Genomic DNA, 20,687 nt, shown 5'->3' with positions numbered 1-20,687 from the left:
TTCCCAGGGACCTGGTGAGGAGGGGACAGTCACCCCCATTTTACAGACCAAGAAACTGACACTAGGAGAAGAGCAAAGGTCACAAAGCAGGAAACACAAGATGGGTTAGAATCCAGTCTGACTCCAGGGTTGCTGCTCTTCAAGGGAGGCCGTGGGGCAGAATCTAGAACCCCTGGCTTGTCTATGGACAGTTCAGGCCACTGTCCAGTTGGCAAAGAGCCTTTCACCTGGATCATCCTGTCAGGTGGGGGAGGGGGGCTTAGGTCCCCTCCCAGCTCCTGCTGGGCGACCTCAGGCAAGTCCTGCTTCCCAGGCCATGGGCCCCCCTCTGCACGGGGCTGGAACAGGCAGTTGTAGAAGAGCTCTGTGCCCCAGCCTTAAAGCCCACCCACCTCAGCGACCCCGGTGTTACCACCTCTCCTCACTAGGTCTGGGTTCAGGGTAATGGGGCCTGATGGAGGCCAGTGTGGCCCTGACTCACTGTGTGGCCCCTGCTGCTCTGTGCCTCAGTTTCCCTCTCTACCCCAGGAGAGTGGATAAGATCACCCCAGCCTCATAGCACTGGTAAAAAGAGAATCCAGGGGTGCCTGGGTGGCTCAGTCGTTAAGCATCTGCCTTCAGCTCAGGTCAGGATCCCGGGGTCCTGGGATCGAGCCCCGCATCGGGCTCCCTGCTTGGCAGGAGGCCTGCTTCTCCCTCTCCCACTCCCCGTTTGTGTTCCCTCTCTCGCTGTGTCTCTATCAAATAAATAAAATCTTAAAAAAAAAAAAAAAAAAAGAATCCAACTCAATGGGGGACAAAGATCGTGGTGCTGGGGCAATTCCAGGGCAGACCCATAGCACCCAGGTACCCTGAGCTTAGAAGACCCTGAGCAGGTGGGACCTGGGACCTCAACACCCCACCCACCACCACTTTCTGTCAAGAGCAGCGGCTGACTATGTACCAGGTATGCTTCTACGTGCTTCACTTGCCTGGGTCTTCATCCCTCCAACACCCACTTCAAAGATCAGGAAACTGAGGCCCTGAGAGGCAAATGCACTTGCCCCGAGTCACAGCCTGCTAACCACCCTCAGACTTGGGCCAGACCACCCGTGTATCTCTTCTCAACCCTTTCCCAAACCGGTCTCTGAAAAGAAAGGGCTAAAATCATGGGGCTGAGGGCTAACATTTCATGAAATCTTTAATGAAACTGGGGGAGGGGCACAAACAGAAGGGAGGGGCAATGGGGACAGGCTTGGGGGCACGGGGCACAGGGCGCGGCAGGGCAGGGGGCTCTCCTCTTCCCTGCAGCAACCCTCCCCCAATCATCCCACTGATGGGGGGAGGGAAGTGGGGAGGTGGAGCCATAAATACGTCCAGAATTCCAAAGAGGCGAAGAAGGGAAGGGGTGGCTGAGGGTCTCAGAGAGGGGGCAAGGGCAGGCCTGGGCCACCCTTGTCAGGGGGCCCGGGCTCCTTGGGCGGTCGTGGGGGCCCTGGGGGGTCGCCTGGCTTGCGGCCGTGCTTGCGAAAGTAGCGGTAGCGTTGGACGTAGGCCCGCACCAAGTTGCTCACCTTCACTGGGTTGATCTCCCCGCTTTTGCTGTGGCAGATCTAGGGAGTGAGGGGCAGCTGCGGTCACCCCCAGGGTCCCCTCCACCTGGACTGCTGAGCACAGCTTGCAACTAGGATGGGAGCTGCTCCCCCCCAATTCCAGGCCTACACCCCTACTTGTACCCCTGATGCCAGCAGGACAGGCCCCGGCGGGCTTGAGCAAATCCTGTCACTCTCCTCGCCTTCCAGACAGACCCGCCACTCCCGGCTCCCCGTCTGTGTAACATCAGTCTGCGCGTGTCCGTCTCTCCTCATGTTCTCCCCACCTCTGTGTACCTGTCCCCCGCCGGGCCCCACCTTGTGGACAGCCTTCCTCAGGATGTCCTTGTACTCCTCCTTGGTGATGTCCTTCTTCTGATAGTACGGCTTGATGGCCAGTTTTACCTCCTCCACCGCCCGCTCCTGTGTGTGCAGCTTCTTCAAATACTGGCACAGGTGGCAACAGGGCGGGAAAAAGGGACAGCAAAGGCCAGATGAGTTGCTGCAGAAGCCCTGGCCTCCCCTCCCCGGCCTGCCAGCTCAGCCTCTGCCCTGCACTCCCCTTGCTGCAGCCACCCCAGACCACAGGCCAGGCTGGGCCTCTGAATGTCACTTGAGCACCCTCCCTGGTGGCCCTGGACCAGGAACCACACGTCCACTGCCCGCACAAAATGTACACCAAGTAAGAGGTGGGCAATGCCATCTTCCGGGCAACGGGCTGTTGCACCAGGACAGGAAAACATCCAGACGTGACCGAAAGGAAAATCGCCCTGAGGCCCACGGGCAGGAGCCAGATGCAGCTGAAGAAAAACCTGTCCCAATTTGCCCGGCAACCACTCTCCCTCCTGCCCTCCAACAGATGCCTCATCTTCCTTTTGGAAGCCACCCTCCCTCTTACCCAGAAAGACGGGAGGGAGGGACAGGGGTAACCACGAAGTACACAGTCGCACGGACGCGTGTCGGCACATGGGTGTGTTTACGTCGTCGTGTTTCCTACCTCTCCCCCTCTCTATTTGCACGTAATTTAAAAAAAAAAAAAAAAATCTGCCCAGCACCCATCTCCCGCTCATCCGTTTGAGGGAAAGTTGAGTTCCTTACAATTTAATGACTTTGCTTTGCTCTAAGTTCCCGCCTGTTGGCATCAGTCTCCTGTCTTCCTTGGGCCCCTGCGTCTCAGCATCTGTTCCCGTTCTCTGCAAAGCTGCCACCAGCCACCCACCTCCCCCAAGCCCAGCGCACCTTGTCTGTGTCCCCACGTCCCTCGGAGCTGCTGCTGCCCTCTCGCTTGTCGGACGCTGCAGCCAGCCCAGTGGGGGTGGGAGGGGTTGAGCCACAGCCCCCCAGGGGGAGGCTGCCAGGGAGCAGGTAGCTGGAGGGGCCAGGGGGCAGACCCAGAGACGTGGGCACAGGAGTTGGTGTCACCCCCAGAGTAGAGGGTGGCTTTCTGTGGCTGAGGATCTGTGGGAAGAGGTTGGAGAGAGGATGAACAAAGGGAGGGGGAGGGGAAGGGGGACCGCGCACCTCCATTATTCCCGCCCCGGTTTCCCAATAGCCCCAGGCGCCAGAGGCTCCTCTTCTGGCCAATCCCTTCCTTGTCCCAAGGCCTGCTGGGAATTGCAGTTCCTCCCCTAACCAGAGTCAGGTGACAAGAGAAGGGACTGTGGGGACTCTTCCCCGGGGAAGCCCACCTGGTTGGTGGCCTGGATCAGCTCCTGGGCCTTTGCTCGGCTCGCCAGATTGGCTTCTTCCATCTTGAAGAGAAGTGCAGTCACTGCAAGAGGCAGACAGTTGAGGAAAAGGAGATCAGGAGTTGACACGAGAGGGGCTGGTGAGCGTCACCTGGCCACCTGCTGCCATCTCCCACCCTGGGCCCCTAGAGAGGCCATGGGTCTTGGGCTCAGAGCTGGGAAAAGGAGGCCTCAGCCACTGAGAGAACCACTCTGCAAGCCCCCACCCCGTTCTTAGGACTTAAGGTTTGTGTGTGGTCAGGGGGCAATATGGCCGGGTCACTCAGGGACAAGGTGGTGGCAGAGAGGAGATTCTGTCTCAAGCCCCCTGTGGCCTACTGCCATCCCCCAAGGGACACTGCGCCCCCCTCACCCTCTTCTTTCTGGTCCCTCTACCACCTCGCTTATCCTAGTCCGCCTCCAGGCGGCCCCCAGGACACGGCCTACACCTCCAGTTTGTGCTGGGCTAGCCGCCCCCGCACTCATCTACCTGCCCTCTCCCAACACACCCAGACACCAACAAGCCTTCTGGACAGACCCTGATCCAGCCCTCACCCACCCAAGCCCCTCACAGCCTGGGACACTACATACCGACCCCTTCCAAGGCATCTCCACTGCCTCCAAGTCTGTCCCCCTGCGACCTCATCCTCGCAATCCTGTCTCTGCCCCAGCCTGCCCCCCCTCCGGCCCCAGGGCACACTCACAGGCCAGGACGCCGCTGGTGGTGCAGTCCACACCAGCAGGCAGGTTCCAGGGCATGGGCGGGGGCAGCGTGGGCAGCTGGGAGACACGGGTGGCCGGCCCATCTTCTGCCCCCGAGTCACCGGCTGTGGACCCCGCGCTAGGGGCAGTGCTTGGGGCGGCTGCAGCCGTGCTGGTGGCTGTGGTGGTGGCAGGCTGCTGCTCCTCCTCCTCCTCTTCCTCCTCCTCCTCTTCCTCCTCCTCTTCCTCCTCTGCCCCACCTCGGACCCCAGCCTCCTCGGTGGCCTCTTCGGGAAGGAAGGAGACCTCGGGTGTCTTGCAGCTGCTATCCACGGTCTGCGAGTCCGGCGTGAGCGCGGGGGGCGGAGGGGCTGCCTTAGGGGGCGGGGTGCTGGGGGCCTTGGCTGCCCGCTCCTCCCCGGACCAGGAAGTCTCCTCCACCCCCTTGGCCCCCGCTGCCTGGCTGCAGCTGTCCGCCTTGGACTTCTTCAGCGTCACAGGGCCGCCGCTGCCCCCACCGCTGCCCCCGCCACGGATCTTTTTCCTGGTCTTGGATGGCTTGGTCTTTCCCTTGGTCCCCTTGGCTTTCTTGGCCCCAGCCTTGGCCTTGACCTTGGTCTTTTTGGGCTTGGTGCTGCCCGGAGCTGCTTTGGCCACTTCTGCAGGGGCCCGCTCATCGGGCTTGAGGAAGGGGGAGCGGCTCTCCCGGTCGCGGCTGAACTTGACCCCGATGGAGCCCAGGCCGGCCGACGCCGCCTCCTTGGCTGGCGTGGTACTGCTGACGCCTTCACGGATCAGCACCGCCACCTTGGACTGCAGCTTCACCTTCCGGGAGGAAGAGGAGCACGAGGAGGAGGACGAGCCCGAGCCACTGCTGACCGGTGGCTTTGGCGGGGGCCCCGAGGAGGGCGCTGACTCCTTGGGAGGCCGAGCCTTCTTGGATGACCTGTCCCTGTCCCTGTCCCGGTCCCGATCCCGATCCCCCCCATCCAGCGCCTTCCGCCGTGATCCCTTTTCCCGGGAGGAAGAGGAGGAGGAAGCAGCCCCCGAGCGGCGTCGGTCCTTCTCGCTGCTCTTGCCACCCCGCTCCTCGGCGCTCAGTCCCTCTGAGTCGTACAGGACCTCGCGCTTGGGCGACGAGGCCGGGGCCGGTGACGGGCCTCGGGGGTCGGACTTGTCAGGCCGGCCCACGGTGATGGTCCGCTTGATGGCGAAGAGATCGTGGTCCGTGAGGTCCTGGATGGAAGGTGGCACAGCCCCCCGGCGGCGGCTGTCGCGCTCTCCACCCAAGGAGCTGGAGCCGGAGGGCGGCTGGGTGGGCACCGGGGCCTTCTCGCTGTCTCCAGACCGCTTCTCGCCCCGGGACCGCGACCGCTTCTTCTTCTTCTTGCTGCCGCCGCCATCTCGGTGCTTGCCGCGGTGCCGCTCGCGCCTGGAGGACGACGAGGAGGAGGTGGCCGGGGGCGGGGAGGCCGAGCGCCGCCGCCGCCGCCGCTTCTCCCGGGACCGGGACCTGCGGCTGCCCCCGCGGCGGCGGTCGGCGCTGCGCGAGCGGCGGCGTGTGGAGCGGGACCGCGAGCGGCGGCGGGCAGACGCCGAGGCGTGCGAGCCGGGCTTGCGGTCCCGGGAGCGGTGCTTCTTGGAGTCCCAGGGGGAGGCCGGGGCCGGTGGGGCCGGCGGCGCGCCCGACGAGGACGAGGCGGCCTCCTTGGCCTCGCCGCCGCTCCGCTTGCGCTCCCGCCTCGACTTCTTGCGGGTGGGGGGGCCCGCGGGGGCGGCGGCAGCGGCGGCGGCGGCGGCGGCGGCGGCCGGGGAGGGCGAGCGCTGGCGGTAGCGCTCCCGCCGCTGGGTCAGGATCTTGCGGCGCAGGTCCAGGCCGCCCCAGCGCGTGTCGGCGGCCGGCGGGGCCGGGGCCGGCTCGCCTAGGTCCACCTGCAGGGCGCCCTCGCCGTCTGACTCGGCGTGCAGAGACAGGAAGTCGTCCCCCTCGGGGGCCCGGGGAGCGGGCGGTGGGGGCGGGGGCTGGGCCGCGGGGGGCGCCGCGACGGCAGGAGGCGGGCGGGCCGCCCGGCTACCGCCGGCCCGAAAAAGGGACACCGCCACCCTGGGCTCCTCCTCGGGCTGGACGATCTCGCCCTCCTCAATCTCTGAGTCGCCTGGTGGCAGCAGGGTTGGCGGGATGGCGGCTCCACCGGCTGTCACCACCTCCACCGAGACCTTGCCTTCCCGACAGGCCTCCGCCTCGGTCCCCACCACGAAGACACGCCGGCGGGTGGCTCCGTCCACCCGGGTGGAGTCCACCTGGGGCGGCGTTCCAGGGGCTGGCGTTGGCTGTGGGGGCTGGGGGTCCGGGCGGGGGCTCTCGTCACCTGGGAAGTCCTGGCTCAGGCTGTTGTCGTCATAGATGCCCGCCAGGGTCTCCGAGATGCGACTGATGCTCTGAGACAAGCCTTCCTCCTCCTCCTCTTCCTCTTCTTCCTCTTCCTCCTCCTCTTCCTCCTCCTCCTCTTCTTCCTCAGGCGAGGGGGTCCCCGCTGATGAGCTGGGGTTGGAGCCAGTGGGCTCGAAGGGGTCGTACTTCTGCTCCGGAGCAGGCGGTGGGGAGTAGGCCTCATCGGTGGGGTGGAAGGGGTCATAGATGTCGAATCGGGGCGCAGGTGGGGCCGGGGGTGCTGGGGGTGGTGGAGGTGGGGGAGGGGAAGGGGAGGAGGATGAAGGAGAAGGGGAGGGCGAGGAGGACGCAGAGGAGGGGGCAGGGGGCGGGGCGGGGCCCCCGTCTCCAGTGCCCAAGGTGAGGAGGTGGCGAGCACAGGAGGGTCGAGAAGAGTGGGGCTGTGGAGAAACTGCAAAGGAACGGTGGAGACGGAGAACCGTGGTCAGGTGCGGACCCTCCTCCTGCTGTCCTGCACAGGGGCCTGCAGGCAGGACGCCACCCCAGCCACTGCCCCCCTCCGGTGGCCCTCACTGCGCCAGCAGGCACGGCTCTCAGCACTTTACTCGGCTCGACTCACAGCATGTTCCCACAGCCCCCTGCTGCAGGTACTACGTCCTTACCGGAGGACACGGAGGCTCAGGGAGCTGCAGGATCTTCCCAAAGGGCCCACAGCGGGGAGACGTTGGGGCGCAAACTCGGTCAACCGAGCCTGTGCTCCTGTACCCTGAGACGTCCACTGGCCTGCAGCCCAAGAACCCCCTGACTGGTATTACTGCAGAAGCCACGGGCCAGAGTGGGGCGGCCGGGATTTGAACCCAAGACCGCCTGCAAGGCCGAGCTCTGGCCCGCCGCTCCGGCTGCCTCTGGTGGAAACTTATCGTTTTACGGAGGGCATCACGTGTAGCTGCAAAGGTGACAACTCCCTCTTGAGAGCCAGGAAGTGGCAGAGCTGGGGAGCCCTGACTGCCAGCGTCCTCACCCAACGTACATCACTCTGTGACGAGCCCCATCCGAGGGGCTGCATCTGCTCAGGACTCAGAGACACCACTGACAGGCGACAGGAACAACCAGTGTCCGCCACCCTCCTACCGGCCAGGCATCGTGCTTTCCTGCGCTACCTCCTCTGCCCTCCCGAGACCGGGCTTTCTGAGGACATGGTCTCAGCGCCATAAATCCCACCCACGGAGACAACCGACCAGGGCTGCACCGCCTGACACACACGTGGGTGCCGAGGTCCCCCTCTCAACCACATACTATAGGGACCCTGCGACAGCCAGGACGCCAGCATGGTCAGGTGGACAGTGCCAGGACAGCCGGGGCTGAAGAGAGCAGTCCCAGAGCCGCCTCTCAACCCGATCCCAGGCTCTAAGCCCTCACCCGTGACGTGACCAAGGACAAGGACCTCAACTGCTGCCTGCCTTGGTTTCCTCATCTCTACAATGGGGGTTCACACATTCATTCAGGACATTTTTACTGATCACCTATCTTGTGCCAAGTACGGTTTGGGGTACTAGGAATAGAACAGTGAACACAAGAGACAAAGTCCCTGCCTTCAAGGAGCTCCCATCGAGCAGGGAGAGAAATCTCATTGAGCCACACAGAAAGCCCGCCAGCTGCTGAGGGCTGAGGAAGAAGATAAAGCAGGAGGGGGCGCCTGGGTGGTGCAGTCAGTTAAGCCTCCGACTCTTGATTTTGGCTCAGGTCATGATCTCAGGGTCATGAGATCGAGCCCTGCGTTGGGCTCCATGGTCAGCAGGGAGCCTGCTTGAGATTCTCTCTCTCCCTCTGCCCCTCCCCACCCCTCCAAAATAAATAAATAAATCTAAGAAAGGAAGAAAGAAAAGAAAGCAGAGAAGGATGGTGATGATAGTGTTCACACCTCACGAGGACGAGGGGACTAGATGAGCAGTTCTGTGGAACGAACTAGACTGCACCCGGCACCACGAGGACTCAGTGAGCATGAGCTCTTGCTACCCTGCTTATGAATTATTACCACCACCAGATGTAGAAAACAGTCCACAGGCTGGAGCAGTCTGGAACTGCAAGACAGCCCCTACTTTATATAATTTTTATATGACGTAGGATTACGGATGAGTTTTTATCCCCTAAGTTCTTAATAGTTTCCAAATGGAGGAAGAAAACCATCTGTGATAAGAAAATAAAACATAACCCCAGCATCCCCCCGGCAAAACAGCTCTTAGGTTCCAGATACATCTGTATCACTGAAGGCCTGGGGCCAAATCCCCAAGGCCATCTGTTTTTGTCAATAAAGTTTTATTAGGGCACAACCGTGCCCCTTTGTTCACTTATCCTCTATGGCTTCTAATTTGAAAAGAAATGAAGATATTCTTGTGGGCCCCCAAGAGTGTGGTGGGCCCCAGGTACAATGTTCCCTGAGCCAAATGGCCAAGTCAACCCACGGCTGTGAAAAAAGGTGAAGGGAAACATAAACTGGCCAGGCGTGGGAGAGCCACAGTCACTGCAGAACAGTACTCCTGGCTGCCCTTGTGCTACACCTGAGCTCCCTGAGCCTTCCTCTCCTCGCCATCCCTCCCAACTGTGGACACTTGTACAGAAGCGAAGTCTAAACCTGGGGCTCCCACCAGGGTTCCAGGGGCCAGCAGCAGGGGCATCACCGACGAACTGGTTAGACACGCAAATTCCCAGGCCCCACACCTCAGACTCCCTGAATCAGATACTCAGAGCTAAGAGCCCCCCGCTTGCAGGGAGCTGAATTCCCACTGCAGTTCCAGTGCCACGTGGAGCCCGGGACGCTGAGTGCCTCGCATGTGCTGGCGATTACGTCAGTGTTTGCTTTACGTGTGTCTGTCCGTAAGCACAGCCTTTATTTTGGTCTAACAGGCAAAGGCTTAAAGGTTTTGTCTAAATGACACAATCGCTACTATTACTACCAACAACAGCTGACTCCCGCACAACTCTGAGGCCGCCTGCTCAGCTCCGCCCTGGCCCCACATACCCGTTTTGCCTGTCCTCCAGGCCCTGAGACGGGGCAGCAGGCTAGGCACGGGCAGAGGAATCGGATCCCTGTCCCCGATTCGGACCTCGGCCACCAGCTCCAGCATGTCCTCGCTTCTGCAGGGCAGAAGGGGGTGAGTGAGCCCGAGGGAAGCTTCCAGCTCCCACACCAAAGGCCTCTCCCACTCCAGCTGCCCAACTACTCACTCGCCAGGCCGCAGGTCCAGGTGGCTGGGAACCCAGGTATCTGGGGGATCCAGAACACTCACCAGCCCCGTGAGGAAGCTGTCTGCGGCCATGTCCAACACCTGGAATAGGCCAGGAGGGGCCCCAACCTGTCCCTGCTCATGTAAGGACCCACAAATCCCATTTCCCCAGCCCCTAAACTCTCAGGAATCCAAACATCTGAAACCCCAAGAAAATGCAGGGATCCCACCAATTCCCTCATCCTGACTTGCCTCAGGGACCCAAGGCTCACCCCCACAGATGATGCCCCCAGCCCTTCCACTACTGCTGCTGATCTGGGTCCCCAAACCCAACCCCAGGATCCAGACTCCACTGACCTAGCTCCCCCAACCCCCAGAGTCTGGGCCCCCAGCCCCCTGTTCTTACTCACAGTAGCCGTGTCAGTCCCCCCTGACTCCTGGGAACGGGGCTCTGACCGTGGGCTCCGGCAGCGCCTCCATCGAAGGCCATGACACCGGGAGCCATCTGGAGAGAGATTTGCACGGGGGGTTGGAAACGGGGGACTAGACAGAGACTCTGTGGGGCAGAGGAAAAAGGAGCCTGCCCTAGCTCTTGACAAGGGAACCAAGCGCCTGCCTGTTCGCCCCGCCTCCATCCACCACCCCCCAACTTGGGTCCCAGAAGGACATCCCCAACACCATTCTGAGGTGCCAACACTCTCACCCCTCTGTCCTCCTAGCTGCCCTCAGGATGATGTCCACACAAGTCAGTGTGGCATTAGAACCTTGCTGTGACCCAGTCCCCATGGAGCGCTCCTGCCTTGCCTCCTGCTCACAGCCCCATGCCCACCAGCCCCAAAGAACCACGGCTCAGTCCTGCAAGGTGCCCGGTGCTGTGCGCCTGCGGGCTGCCTCTGCCTACCAGGCTTTCCTCTTTACCGGACGACCCTAACACATCCTCAGAGACCAGTTCACCTGTCTCCCCCTCTAGGAAGCCTTCCCAGACCCCACCCCCCCACACACTCCCTTAACTGGGCCTCCTGCCCTCTCACGGTGCCTCGGGCTACCTCTGCGCTCTGAAGGGGTCTCCCTTCCACCAGACTGGGAGCCCCTCCAAGGCAGCCGTGGGGTCTGACCCATCTTTGGCTCCCTGTGCCAGCACGAGGGTGGTACGCAGGAGGCCTCAGGAAAGCGGTTATGAATGAAATTAGGATAAAGAACACAGAGATGGGATAGGAGGCTAAGAAGAACCAGAACCCATCATACCTTTATCATTTGGCAGATCCCCCTGCAGGGAACTTCCCACAGCCTGCTGAATGGCCCGCTAGAGAAAAGGTGAAGGGTGAAGGGGGTGGAAAGAAAGGGCAGTCAGGGGACTCCTGCAAATGGTCACAAGCTCTGCTCCTGGGAGACAGCCATTCCAGACACCCCTATAACCAAACTCAAACCCTTCAGAGGAGCCAAGAGTCCAGGCTCCCAGCCCCTCCTCCCCCCCAGGGCCCAGGAATCGGGCCCTGAAATCTGAACTTGCAGCCCATCCTTCCCTTGGCCCCAGGTGTCTAGCAGCCTTACCAGGATAAAGGCAGAAGGAGAAAGCGTGGGGTCTCTGTCCGGTGGACCATCACCCCGATCCTCGCCCGACTCCTCTGTCTTCCCTCGAGACTCATCTTCTTCCTCCATGGTCACCTGGCAGTTGAGGGGGTGAGTTTGGAGTGGAGGCCGGGGCAGAGGAGGGAAGCAGGAAATGGATGCAAAGACCTCAAGGGCCGCCAACATTGCTTTGATCAGCATCCTCTCTGGCATCCCTCCCTCTACCATCACACTCCAGGCCTTGAGCCTCAGGCCCAGTGCAGCCATCAGAGGGACCAGAGTGGGCTCTCTTCCCTTGCCTGGACCTCAGCTGCCTCCTTTGTAGGCCTTCCCAGCCTCCCGTTTCAACATGGCACTCCCAAGTGCCCACGGGTTCCCCCACGGCCAAGCTTTAAGACCTTACTGCTCACCCTCCTAAGAGCCAACGCAACGCCAAGATTTTTATTTTTGGTTGAGTTGTGATTTCAAATACCGTGCCCCATAGTCTCGTAAACCCTCCTTTCCCAAACTGAGATATGTGCCAGTGGGCTGGGTGTACCTCAAATACCACACAACTGCCTACAGCATCAATTCTCCTCGATGGCTTGGAACCAAAAAATTGTATTTATATGCAAAAGATGGAACTACAATAGAGCGATGTACAAAACCAGTACTGAACTGAAAACACTGCTTTCAGAAAGGCATGCTGTCCACCCCACCCCATACAGGGCATCCACCTATGGCCTATCTGTCCATTGGATGAAAGCACGGCTCAAGCTTTCATGACCTCACAGAAATTCTTAGATTATACTAAAGTTGAGAGATTATCTTTCACACTGGTGGGTGCCTGGGTTAGGGCTTCTGAAAGCATGACTATTTCAGCTGCAGGTTTCCCTGTAACCATCAAGTCTGCTACTTTGAAAACAATATCCAGTCTCAGAGTTCCCAGAAAGCTTTGAGACCTGTAAGCCCTCACCCCCACCCCTGACTCGTTGTGCTTATCTGGAAATGGGCACAATAGGAATATCTACCTCCAAGGGCTGTGAGAATTGAAAGCGGACTGACTTCTGCCACAGAAATCAGCACAGTCCAAGCACTCAATACAAAGTAACAATAATTAGCATCATTAGCCTTCAGGTTTATCTCGGCCACTCTCCCAGCTCCATACCTGCAAAGCAAACACCCTGGTCCTGGTCTCTCTCCTGCCACAGATTTCCAAGCTACGCCAAAGAACCCAGCCATGAGCCTGTGGCTCCTTCCCTAACTTCCACTAATATGTCCTGCCTATAAACCCCTATGGACAGTTCCCAGGCCTGGGCCTGCTCTCCAGCACCTCTGGGGGAAGCACATGCTACGCTCAACAGTGACTGTCACGTAACAGAAGCCTAATCAAGATCTGCTGAGTACAGACACACAGATCTCCAAGCCCTCTGCGGTGTATGAAGATGCTCCCTTGCCCACTTAGACATGCCCTGGGCTTTGCAGACACACCCATGTCTCCTTAGATCTTTTCAACATGAAAAGACATTCTGCCGACATTGCTAGGTCTCTCTAGATCAGTGTTTCCCAAACCACAGTCTGATAGCAGTACAGTGGTTCACAAATAGCTTGTTATTAAAAAAAAAATAAATTGAACGCAGTAGAAAATTCTTCACAGTACATCACAAATAGTGAGTGGAAATATTAATTAATGGGACTTTGGCATTAAATACATATGTCAGTACGCAATGGGTCTCAATAAAAAATGTACTTCTTACTGTAGATCAAGGTCAAAAGAATTTGAAAAGCTTTACACTAAATGAGTCTAGATGATCCTACAGACTTCCCCACACTAATGTGGACTAATTCTAATCTCTATAGCTCCAGGGCAATGCAGAATTTAAAAACATTTTTTCATTTGAATTGCATTATAAAGTGCAAGTACATTTGAGCTGGGCAAATTTTCCAATACTCTCCTTTGTCTTGTTCTCCACGCGATTATCCAGCCCCAAAAGGGATTCGAATTTGCTCTAGGCATAAAGACTGCACTCTTGCAGTCACACTGAAAGCCACCTAGATGGTTCCAGGCCCTTCTAACTGCCCCCTGCCTCCTGTCACCCAGATTAGACACTCTTCAGACGTTAGAGACCCATCCAGGCCTCACAGCACACCTCAGGATTTGCCTCCCTCCCTTGGTGGGCATATCCCACCCCTCTAGGTGGCCCTAAAAGACTTCCTAGCCCTCGAACAGTTCTTCCAGGCCCGCTAAATGGCCCCAGACCCATGTAGGTGAGCCGCATCAAGTCAGCCCATGTAGACACTCCCAGCCCTAAGAGACATACCCCGGGTGCTATAGATGGCTCTGCAGATACTCCTCAGCTCTTGCAGACCTCCTTCACCCTGGGACATATCTCAAGATCTCAAGATGGCCCCAGAACCCTATAAACAGACCCTAACCTCGGGTCAGCCCATAAAGACGATCAACAGTGCCTATAGAAATGACCCAGGCCAGCTAAGTGATGGAGAGCAGGCTCCAGGCCCGGTCCAGCCCGGTGGACGTCCCCAGTCCTCACGGGGACGCCCCGTAGATGTCCCCCGGAACCCACAGACGCGTCCCGGGGCCTTCAGAAGGCCCCCCGCTCGGCACCAGGTTCCGCCGCCGCTGCCGGGCCAGAGGCCGCCCCGCTAAGTCCTCCAAGGCCCCGCGGCGTGTGGGGAGGACCCCGGGACAACTAGCGACCCGACTCCGCCCCGCCCACCCCGATAGGCCCGAGCCCCGCGGCCCAGACTGCCGCCGCCATCTTACCCCGCCGCTCGGGCTGCGGCTCCGGCCCCGGCGCGGGGCGGGGCGGGCTGGGGGGGCTCGCGAGCAGAGGGAGGAGAGGGGCGGAGCTAAAACGCCGCCGAGCTTGCCGGGACTTCAAGTACCGAGCACGGTGCCGTGAAGGCTCGTGGGAAGTCTTTGGACTCAGTTTCCCAGAAGTCAATGGGGGCACACAGGAAGGGGCGCGAGCGACGGACGCCGGGAGGCGTAGTCCGCGCTCGCCTCCGTCGCGCGGGGACAGCATGGAGGTGAGAGGTGAAGGGGGCGGGGTTGCGGTAGCCCGCGACAAGGCCCCACGGCGCCCTGCGCGCGCGCGGAGAGAGCTGCGGAACCGGAAGTGACGCGAGAGCACTGAACAGGGCCGCTGCAAGGGAATTGTAGTTCCGAAAAGTGGGCGGTAGAAAAAAAAGCTGGACTGACTGGGGGTTGCGCCGCCCAGCTTCTGGGGATCCCAGAATATCCCGGTCTCCTAAGTCCCCTCTAAATTTAGAACCAACGAGCCCGACCCTACAACCTCCTCCTCATTTAGGATGGAAAAATCCAAATTCGATTTCCTCTCAGCAGGAGTCCGGACTCCCTTTTTCCTTCTCCCTGGAACTTGGGAGTTCGACCCCTCCTTCCTCACAAGCAGGAGTCGGGCCCTCATGCCCATTCTTCCTCCATCCTTCCATTCCTGGTCTCAAGCTCGTATTTCACACAGACACAAGTGTTCGGGTTCCCAATCCGAATTCCCTCAGATCCAGATTTCTGAATCCCCGGCCCCACCAACCCCTGGACTCAAGAGTCCAGGCCCCCAGCTCCCTCCTTTACGGAACCTAGTAGTCAAGACTCCCTGATTCCCTGGAATCCAGGCCTCCAGTCTCATTCTCTCCGAGAGACCCCGGAGTCTGGGCCCTCAGCTTCCTCCTCCTTCAAGATTCAGAAATCCTGGCCTTAGGCCCTTCAGTGATGACCCAGCCACCCCGGTTTGGGGGAGCTGGCTCAGGGATTAGGAATGCAGTGATCTCACGGCCCCTCCCTGTCCCGTTACCCCGCTGTCCCCCTCCAGGGCCCCATCTCCCCTCCCAGTCTGTCTTCCGCTTGGCTGGGACTCCGGGAACCGGAAGCCTGGGTCCTTTAGCGGGCGGAGACTCCAGCTCCCAGCCTAGACGCCCGGGTCGGAAATTTGGCTAGGATCCCAGGACGGAGGTGGAGCTTCCCCTCAAGACCGGCTCCTTCCTCCGAGCGCGCCTATATACGGCCGCGCGCGAGTCGATGAGCCCCGCCTACTAAAACGAGGCCTCAGGGATGGTGCCCTGAGAAGCGGTGTCTCGGGGATCCTCATTTGCATAGCACCTCCCCGAACGATTTTCCGGACCCGTCTGCCGAAAGAGCGAGAGCTCTTATTAGCATAGCCCCGCCCACGGACGGCCCGCCAGCCGAGAGCGCGTGGCGCAGCTCGGGGTGAGCATAGTCCTGATATTAGCATATTCCCGCCCCTTTCGGAATTCCCCCTCACAACGAAAGCTTGTCCCCTTCCCTTATTAGCATAGCTCCTCCTTTTCCCTGGCCTTGCCTCCTAAGTGTCCCGAGACTCCAGTCCTTCTCTCCCGAGCTCATGATTATGCAGTAGTCTTATTAGCGGGGCCCGCCCCTAGGCCCCGCCCGGCTCCCCCCAAGGCGGTAGCGGCGGCAGCGGTGGCGACATGAGCAGCGGGGCGGCGTCCGGGACAGGGCGGGGGCGGCCCCGGGGCGGGGGGCCGGGGCCCGGGGACCCCCCACCCAGCGAGACACACAAGCTGGTGGTCGTGGGCGGCGGCGGCGTGGGCAAGAGCGCGCTGACCATCCAGTTCATCCAGGTAGTGGGCCCTCACCCCGGGGGGGGGTGCCCCCGGGACCTAGAACTGAGCCCTTCGGGAGATCCCTGAGACCCCGATTTCCCCCTCGATCCATCACTGAGACCCTCCTATGAGACCTTCTGATCTTAAAAAATCCTCTCAGATTGTGACCCTGAGCCCCCCCTCCAGTGCCTCCACCCCCTACACAAGGGACCTATACTCGCATCCTGAGACCCACCATCCCTCCTCCCAGTACCCAATACCCCGCTTCCCTGCTGACTTGACCCTGAGCACCTCCTGGGAGCACCCTAAATCCAGAAGTCACCCCATTTAGACCCTAAGCATTCTCATAGGCCCCCACCCCCAGGTGTCACTTCCCCCTACCCTGAGCCCCATCTCCCCAGATCCCAGATTCCCCTCTGAGCCACCCAAAACCTAACTGGGAGATTACCCTAGTCTAGATACTTACCTCCCCCAGAATCTAGAAATTGTGCCCAGACTTTGCCTGGGGCCCATCCAGTACCATCTGGTCCTGAGAGAGGCACCCTCAGACCCAAGAGATTTCAGAAAGATCCTGCCTTTTGGCCATTCCAGAGAATTCTTAAGACCACATGTCCTGTCCTGGGGATCTCCCATCCCACCAGACCCAGACCTCCACCCTCCCCCAGGGAAAATCACCCACTCCTCCATGTTGAGTTTTCTTCCACTCTAACTCCTTGAGCACCTCTCAGAAACCTCGGCTAGCCCCCAGATCACCTCCATGAAGAAGCCCCCAGATTCTTGACACCCCCAGAGAGACCCACTCTTTAGGAGTTTCTCTGACCCTATAAATGCATCTCAGGGTGTCTGAGACTCTCTAGACACGTACCTATATTCTATGATAAACCTCCCAAATGTGCACCTTGGGGCTCTCTCCAGCTCTCACCCCAAAATTCTCCAGCTGTGTTCTGAAGACACACCCGTAATCCCCCCATGGCGCGGTCCCTGCACCCTCCCTCCAGGACAAGCCCTCACCAAGCACCTCTCCCCTAACAGATGGGATGCAGCTCTCAGACCCCCAGCTACCAGATCACCCCTTCTCCCCTGAAAATCCACCCCTGCCCAGGAAACCTCCAGCCCATTCCCAAGGGAAACCCTCCCACCTTAGAGAAACCTTCGAAAGGTGTCTGCTTCTGAGATGCTACTGCAGAGGGCCCTGGGCCCCAGACCCCTCAAGAGACCCCAGCCAGTGCCTGCATGGGAGCCCCTGCCTATAAAGAAAAAGGCCCTGGCCCTGGGCCCCTTGCACCCAGGGGCAGACCCAAAGCTGGCCAAAGGCCTGGCTGGAGGCTAGCCTGACCCAGGCAGGAAGGGAGGGGCCCAGCCTGCGGGCGGGGCAGCTTCTCTGCTGCTGGATTGGAACTGGGACCTTCCCCTGGGAGGAGACACTAGAAGCTGCCGGAGAAGGAGGGGGAGAGGGAGGAGGAGGAAGAAGAAGGAGAAAAAAGGAGGGAAGAGGAGGAGGAGGGAGAGATATAAACAGGCAGCTATTCAGATACAATAATAGTCCCAATAACTGAGCACCTACTATATCCAAGCTATACGTTAAATGCTTAACAGGGATTTCCCCCGAATCTCACAAACGCTGGATTAAGTGTAGTCCTATTTTTATCCTTATTTTCCAAATGAGGAAATTGAGGTTCAGAGAGGGGAAGTGATTTGTTGAATGCCGCACAGCCAGGACGTAATCACCATGTGGGAGATGTACTTGATACCAGAAAGAGAGAGGACCAGGAGAGACTCGGAGAAAGGAGACTAGGTAGGGTGGGAGGAAGGGACAGAGATCCGCAGAGAGGGGAGCAGGGACCCAGAAAGAAGTGGGGGAGGCAGAGCCCAGGGGCAGGGCTACATCACCTCTCCTGGGGCACTGCAGGAACCATGGTAACAGTGTCTTCTCCCTGTCCCACCAGTCCTACTTTGTGTCTGACTACGACCCCACCATTGAAGACTCCTATACGAAGATCTGCACGGTGGATGGTGTTCCAGCCCGGCTGGACAGTGAGGGCGGCAGGGAGTGGATGGGGGGATGGTGGTGGGGCTGAGGGATCCCAGGAGCGGCTGGGGGGCAGGGAGCCTCATCCCCACAGCGGCCCCTCTCCCCCTGTCTGCAGTCCTGGACACAGCAGGCCAGGAGGAGTTCGGTGCCATGCGGGAGCAGTACATGCGCGCTGGCCACGGTTTCCTGCTGGTGTTTGCCATTAACGACCGGCAGAGGTGAGAGGAGCCGAGGGTGGCCGAGCAGGGCGGACCGGGGCCGAGCTGCTGGCTAGACCTCAGGCCTCTGGCTTCATCTGCAGTTTCAACGAGGTGGGCAAGCTTTTCACGCAGATCCTCCGAGTCAAGGACCGAGACGATTTCCCCATCGTGTTGGTTGGGAACAAGGCAGATCTGGAGACACAGCGCCAGGTCTGGGACACTCTCCCCAGCCCCCGTCCCCCCATCTCAGCCTGGGAGGCTCCTTTCAGTGCATCTCCTCACATCAGCACCCTCCTCTGGCTCCCCTGGTCCCGCGCGCTCCGTTGTCACACACATCTAAATGTGTTGCCCCCAAATTGGATCTTCTGCATGTAAGACTTCCCAGAAAAGATGGCTGGAGGGGACCGAGGGCACCTGCACCCATCCCCAGGTCGACAAGCCCCAACTCTGCTCCATCCCCACCTCCAGTCAACCTCCCACTCGGGCCCCCCACTGCCCCTGCCCCTTCCCTGCTCACAGCCCTCCCTTGGCTCCCCGCGCCCCCCCCCCCGAAGAACTCCAGCTCCTGCACTTGACACTTAATTCCCACCATGTCTTGTCCCCTCCTTTCTCTGCTCTCACCACTTCCTATACACAGAGTGTCTGTGATTTCCACACAGAACTCAACTTTCCGATTAAGCCTTTGGGGGTTTCCAGCCCTCTGAGCTTTGCTCAGGCCTTTGCAGGGAATACCCTGATTTCTCTGCGGGAGGAACTCAGTCATCTGATGTTCAGAAGGGCAAACGTCTGCAGAGCCTTCCCTGACTCCTTACTTAATGGCGCCAAGCCCTCTTGGCATGTTCCCCATGATCTCCTTAGAACTTTTCCTCTTCACTTGACCCCCACACTAGGTCACCCCCATTAGAGCATAGTGTGTCTTTCTGCCTGCCATGGTTAGGCCCCACCCTGAGTACAGACACCTGACTCCTCCCGCTGTCCCCCTCCCAGGTGCCCCGATCTGAAGCCTCTGCCTTTGGTGCCTCCCACCACGTGGCCTACTTCGAGGCCTCAGCCAAGTTGCGTCTCAACGTGGACGAGGCCTTCGAGCAGCTGGTGCGGGCCGTCCGGTGAGCAGAGCGCCCTTCTCGTTGTCCTTGTCCCCAGCCCGAGACGCAAACTCACCAGCTTCTTCCCACAGGAAGTATCAGGAACAAGAGCTCCCGCCCAGCCCACCCAGTGCCCCCAGGAAGAAAGACGGAGGCTGTCCCTGCGTCCTCCTGTAGCCCCGGGGGGTGCGAGAGGAGCAACCAGCATGAGCTCTGGGGACCAGCAGCGCTCACCGACCCTGTTTTCCCATCTGGGTTTCCCAGGATACACTACACCCCCATCCGGAATTCCTGGCCTCCTCCAGGACATCGCCACTGTGTGCCTTCTGCCAATGCCTCCCTTCCCCACCCAAGCCCCTTATTGGGGTGAGGGGCTCCCGGGCATCCGGGTCACTGCTGTATATAATCCCCTCTCCACCCCCAGGGAAATAAACATCACTGCCAATGTCAGAAAGTGCTTCTTGAAAAGGGAAAAGGGCTCCGGGGCGGTGGGTGAACTCAGGGCACACACAGGTAAAAGCCTCACTCCACCTGCCACCATCGGATCTAGAACTCTTTGCTTGGTGGGGAGGAGGGGGTGGGCTGTGCCAGAGAATGAGCCAAGCCAGGTGTCTGGACCCCTGCTTCGCCTTCAAGGGTGGGGGGCATTCTGCCCTTTTGTGTTTGGGTGGGCATTTTGCTGGGATGGGGTTTGACATCTAAATTTTTTTTCTTTGCTGTAAAGTTCTAGAACTGCAGTAAGGTAGCCAGAAGCTACATGTGGCCATTTAAATTTATTGGATAGTGGTGTTCCAGAAGGCTCCCAGGATCTTGGAAACAGGCCCCTGCTACAACCCCTGCTTGCCCCCTTCCCACCTCCAATATATATTGAGAAAGACCTGTTGGCTACAGGAGGGTGAAGGGACAAGGTGGGCGGAATGGTGTCCAAGAGGCTGGCTGGCAAGTTCTCATTTCCAGAAAGTTCCCAATTGCGCTGACAGCTGAGTGCAAAGTCTTAATCCAACTTGGGGCCAGTGTAGACACATTCCACCTGAGCCTCTCTCCTGGGAAGGGCTGACATGTGGGTCTTCTTAAGGCCACCCCCAAATAGTTGCTAACTGGCTTGTCTGGGAATGCTTGGATTACCCCCATAGTCCACCCAGGACCAGTTCTGCAGCGTACTTGCTAACCTGGAATGCTGGCGCCAGACTGGGAGACCACCCCTCGTCCATCTCCCCAAGCCTGACAGGCATCCCTGAACCCCAACACCTAGTCAACACAGCAGGCCAGAAACCTCAGCCTCAGTCCCCGTGCCTTGGAACTTTGATCTCCACCTGTAACTGTCACCAATCAATGATCTACTCCTCCTACCCCCATGTCTGCTACGTTTGGACAGAACCTCTGGGCCCCCGGTCCCAAACGGCTCCCCTCCCACCCACCCCAGAACCCACTCCTGGTTCGAGGGTAGATGGCAGCCGCTCTGCCGCCTTTACTCAAGAGCTGTTGGGCAAGTGCCTCTGTCTTCCCAGCTGTAGAATGGGGGTGATCACAGCGCTACTTCCCAGAGGCCTTTAGGAACCAATCTGCACCCAGAAGACAAACAG

At 59.5% G+C, this 20,687-nt stretch overlaps 2 protein-coding genes across 8 annotated transcripts; one reads left to right on the top strand and one right to left on the bottom strand.

The window, feature by feature from the left end:
* Positions 1-1,162: 1,162 nt before the first annotated feature.
* Positions 1,163-14,702, bottom strand: SCAF1 (SR-related CTD associated factor 1). Of its 7 annotated transcripts, none has more exons than XM_081807603.1 (11): positions 13,950-14,699; positions 11,168-11,281; positions 10,862-10,919; positions 10,027-10,121; positions 9,618-9,751; positions 9,412-9,527; positions 4,003-6,843; positions 3,260-3,342; positions 2,811-3,029; positions 1,890-2,018; positions 1,163-1,592 (listed from the first exon to the last, which is right to left on the bottom strand). In XM_081807603.1, exons 2-11 carry the CDS (start codon positions 11,273-11,275, stop codon positions 1,401-1,403), a joined length of 3,975 nt encoding a protein of 1,324 aa, XP_081663729.1. In that variant the 5' UTR covers positions 11,276-11,281; positions 13,950-14,699; the 3' UTR covers positions 1,163-1,400. The 7 variants fall into 7 exon arrangements, with proteins under 7 accessions (XP_081663729.1, XP_081663731.1, XP_081663732.1 ...); XM_081807605.1 differs by having other exon boundaries at positions 9,618-9,745; XM_081807606.1 differs by having other exon boundaries at positions 9,618-9,718; positions 13,950-14,697.
* An 898-nt stretch (positions 14,703-15,600) lies between these two features.
* Positions 15,601-19,558, top strand: RRAS (RAS related). The gene is made up of 6 exons (XM_006744315.3): positions 15,601-15,805; positions 17,734-17,821; positions 17,935-18,037; positions 18,121-18,229; positions 19,007-19,125; positions 19,197-19,558. Exons 1-6 carry the CDS (start codon positions 15,653-15,655, stop codon positions 19,279-19,281), a joined length of 657 nt encoding a protein of 218 aa, XP_006744378.1. The 5' UTR covers positions 15,601-15,652; the 3' UTR covers positions 19,282-19,558.
* The last annotated feature ends 1,129 nt before the right edge of the window (positions 19,559-20,687 follow it).

The sequence above is a fragment of the Leptonychotes weddellii genome, chromosome 16 (assembly GCF_054177405.1).
Source record: "Leptonychotes weddellii isolate Sample4059 chromosome 16, ASM5417740v2, whole genome shotgun sequence".
NCBI classification, from domain to species: Eukaryota; Metazoa; Chordata; class Mammalia; order Carnivora; family Phocidae; genus Leptonychotes; species Leptonychotes weddellii.
Note: the sequence above shows the minus strand (reverse complement) of the source record. Positions and strands in the feature narration are given on the sequence as shown.

What these genes read in the sequence shown, in the direction of transcription:
- SCAF1 (XM_081807603.1), bottom strand. Translation starts at nt 11,275, where the DNA reads ATGGAGGAAGAAGATGAGTCTCGAGGGAAGACAGAGGAGTCGGGCGAG. An exon ending in CTGGACCTGCGGCCTGGCGA is followed by an intron (nt 9,528 to 9,617) that starts GTGAGTAGTTGG and finishes TCTGCCCTGCAG; the next exon opens with AAGCGAGGACATGCTGGAGC. An exon ending in TGAGGAAGGCTGTCCACAAG is followed by an intron (nt 1,593 to 1,889) that starts GTGGGGCCCGGC and finishes CTCACTCCCTAG; the next exon opens with ATCTGCCACAGCAAAAGCGG.
- RRAS (XM_006744315.3), top strand. Translation starts at nt 15,653, where the DNA reads ATGAGCAGCGGGGCGGCGTCCGGGACAGGGCGGGGGCGGCCCCGGGGC. An exon ending in TGTTCCAGCCCGGCTGGACA is followed by an intron (nt 17,822 to 17,934) that starts GTGAGGGCGGCA and finishes CCCTGTCTGCAG; the next exon opens with TCCTGGACACAGCAGGCCAG. An exon ending in GCCATTAACGACCGGCAGAG is followed by an intron (nt 18,038 to 18,120) that starts GTGAGAGGAGCC and finishes CTTCATCTGCAG; the next exon opens with TTTCAACGAGGTGGGCAAGC.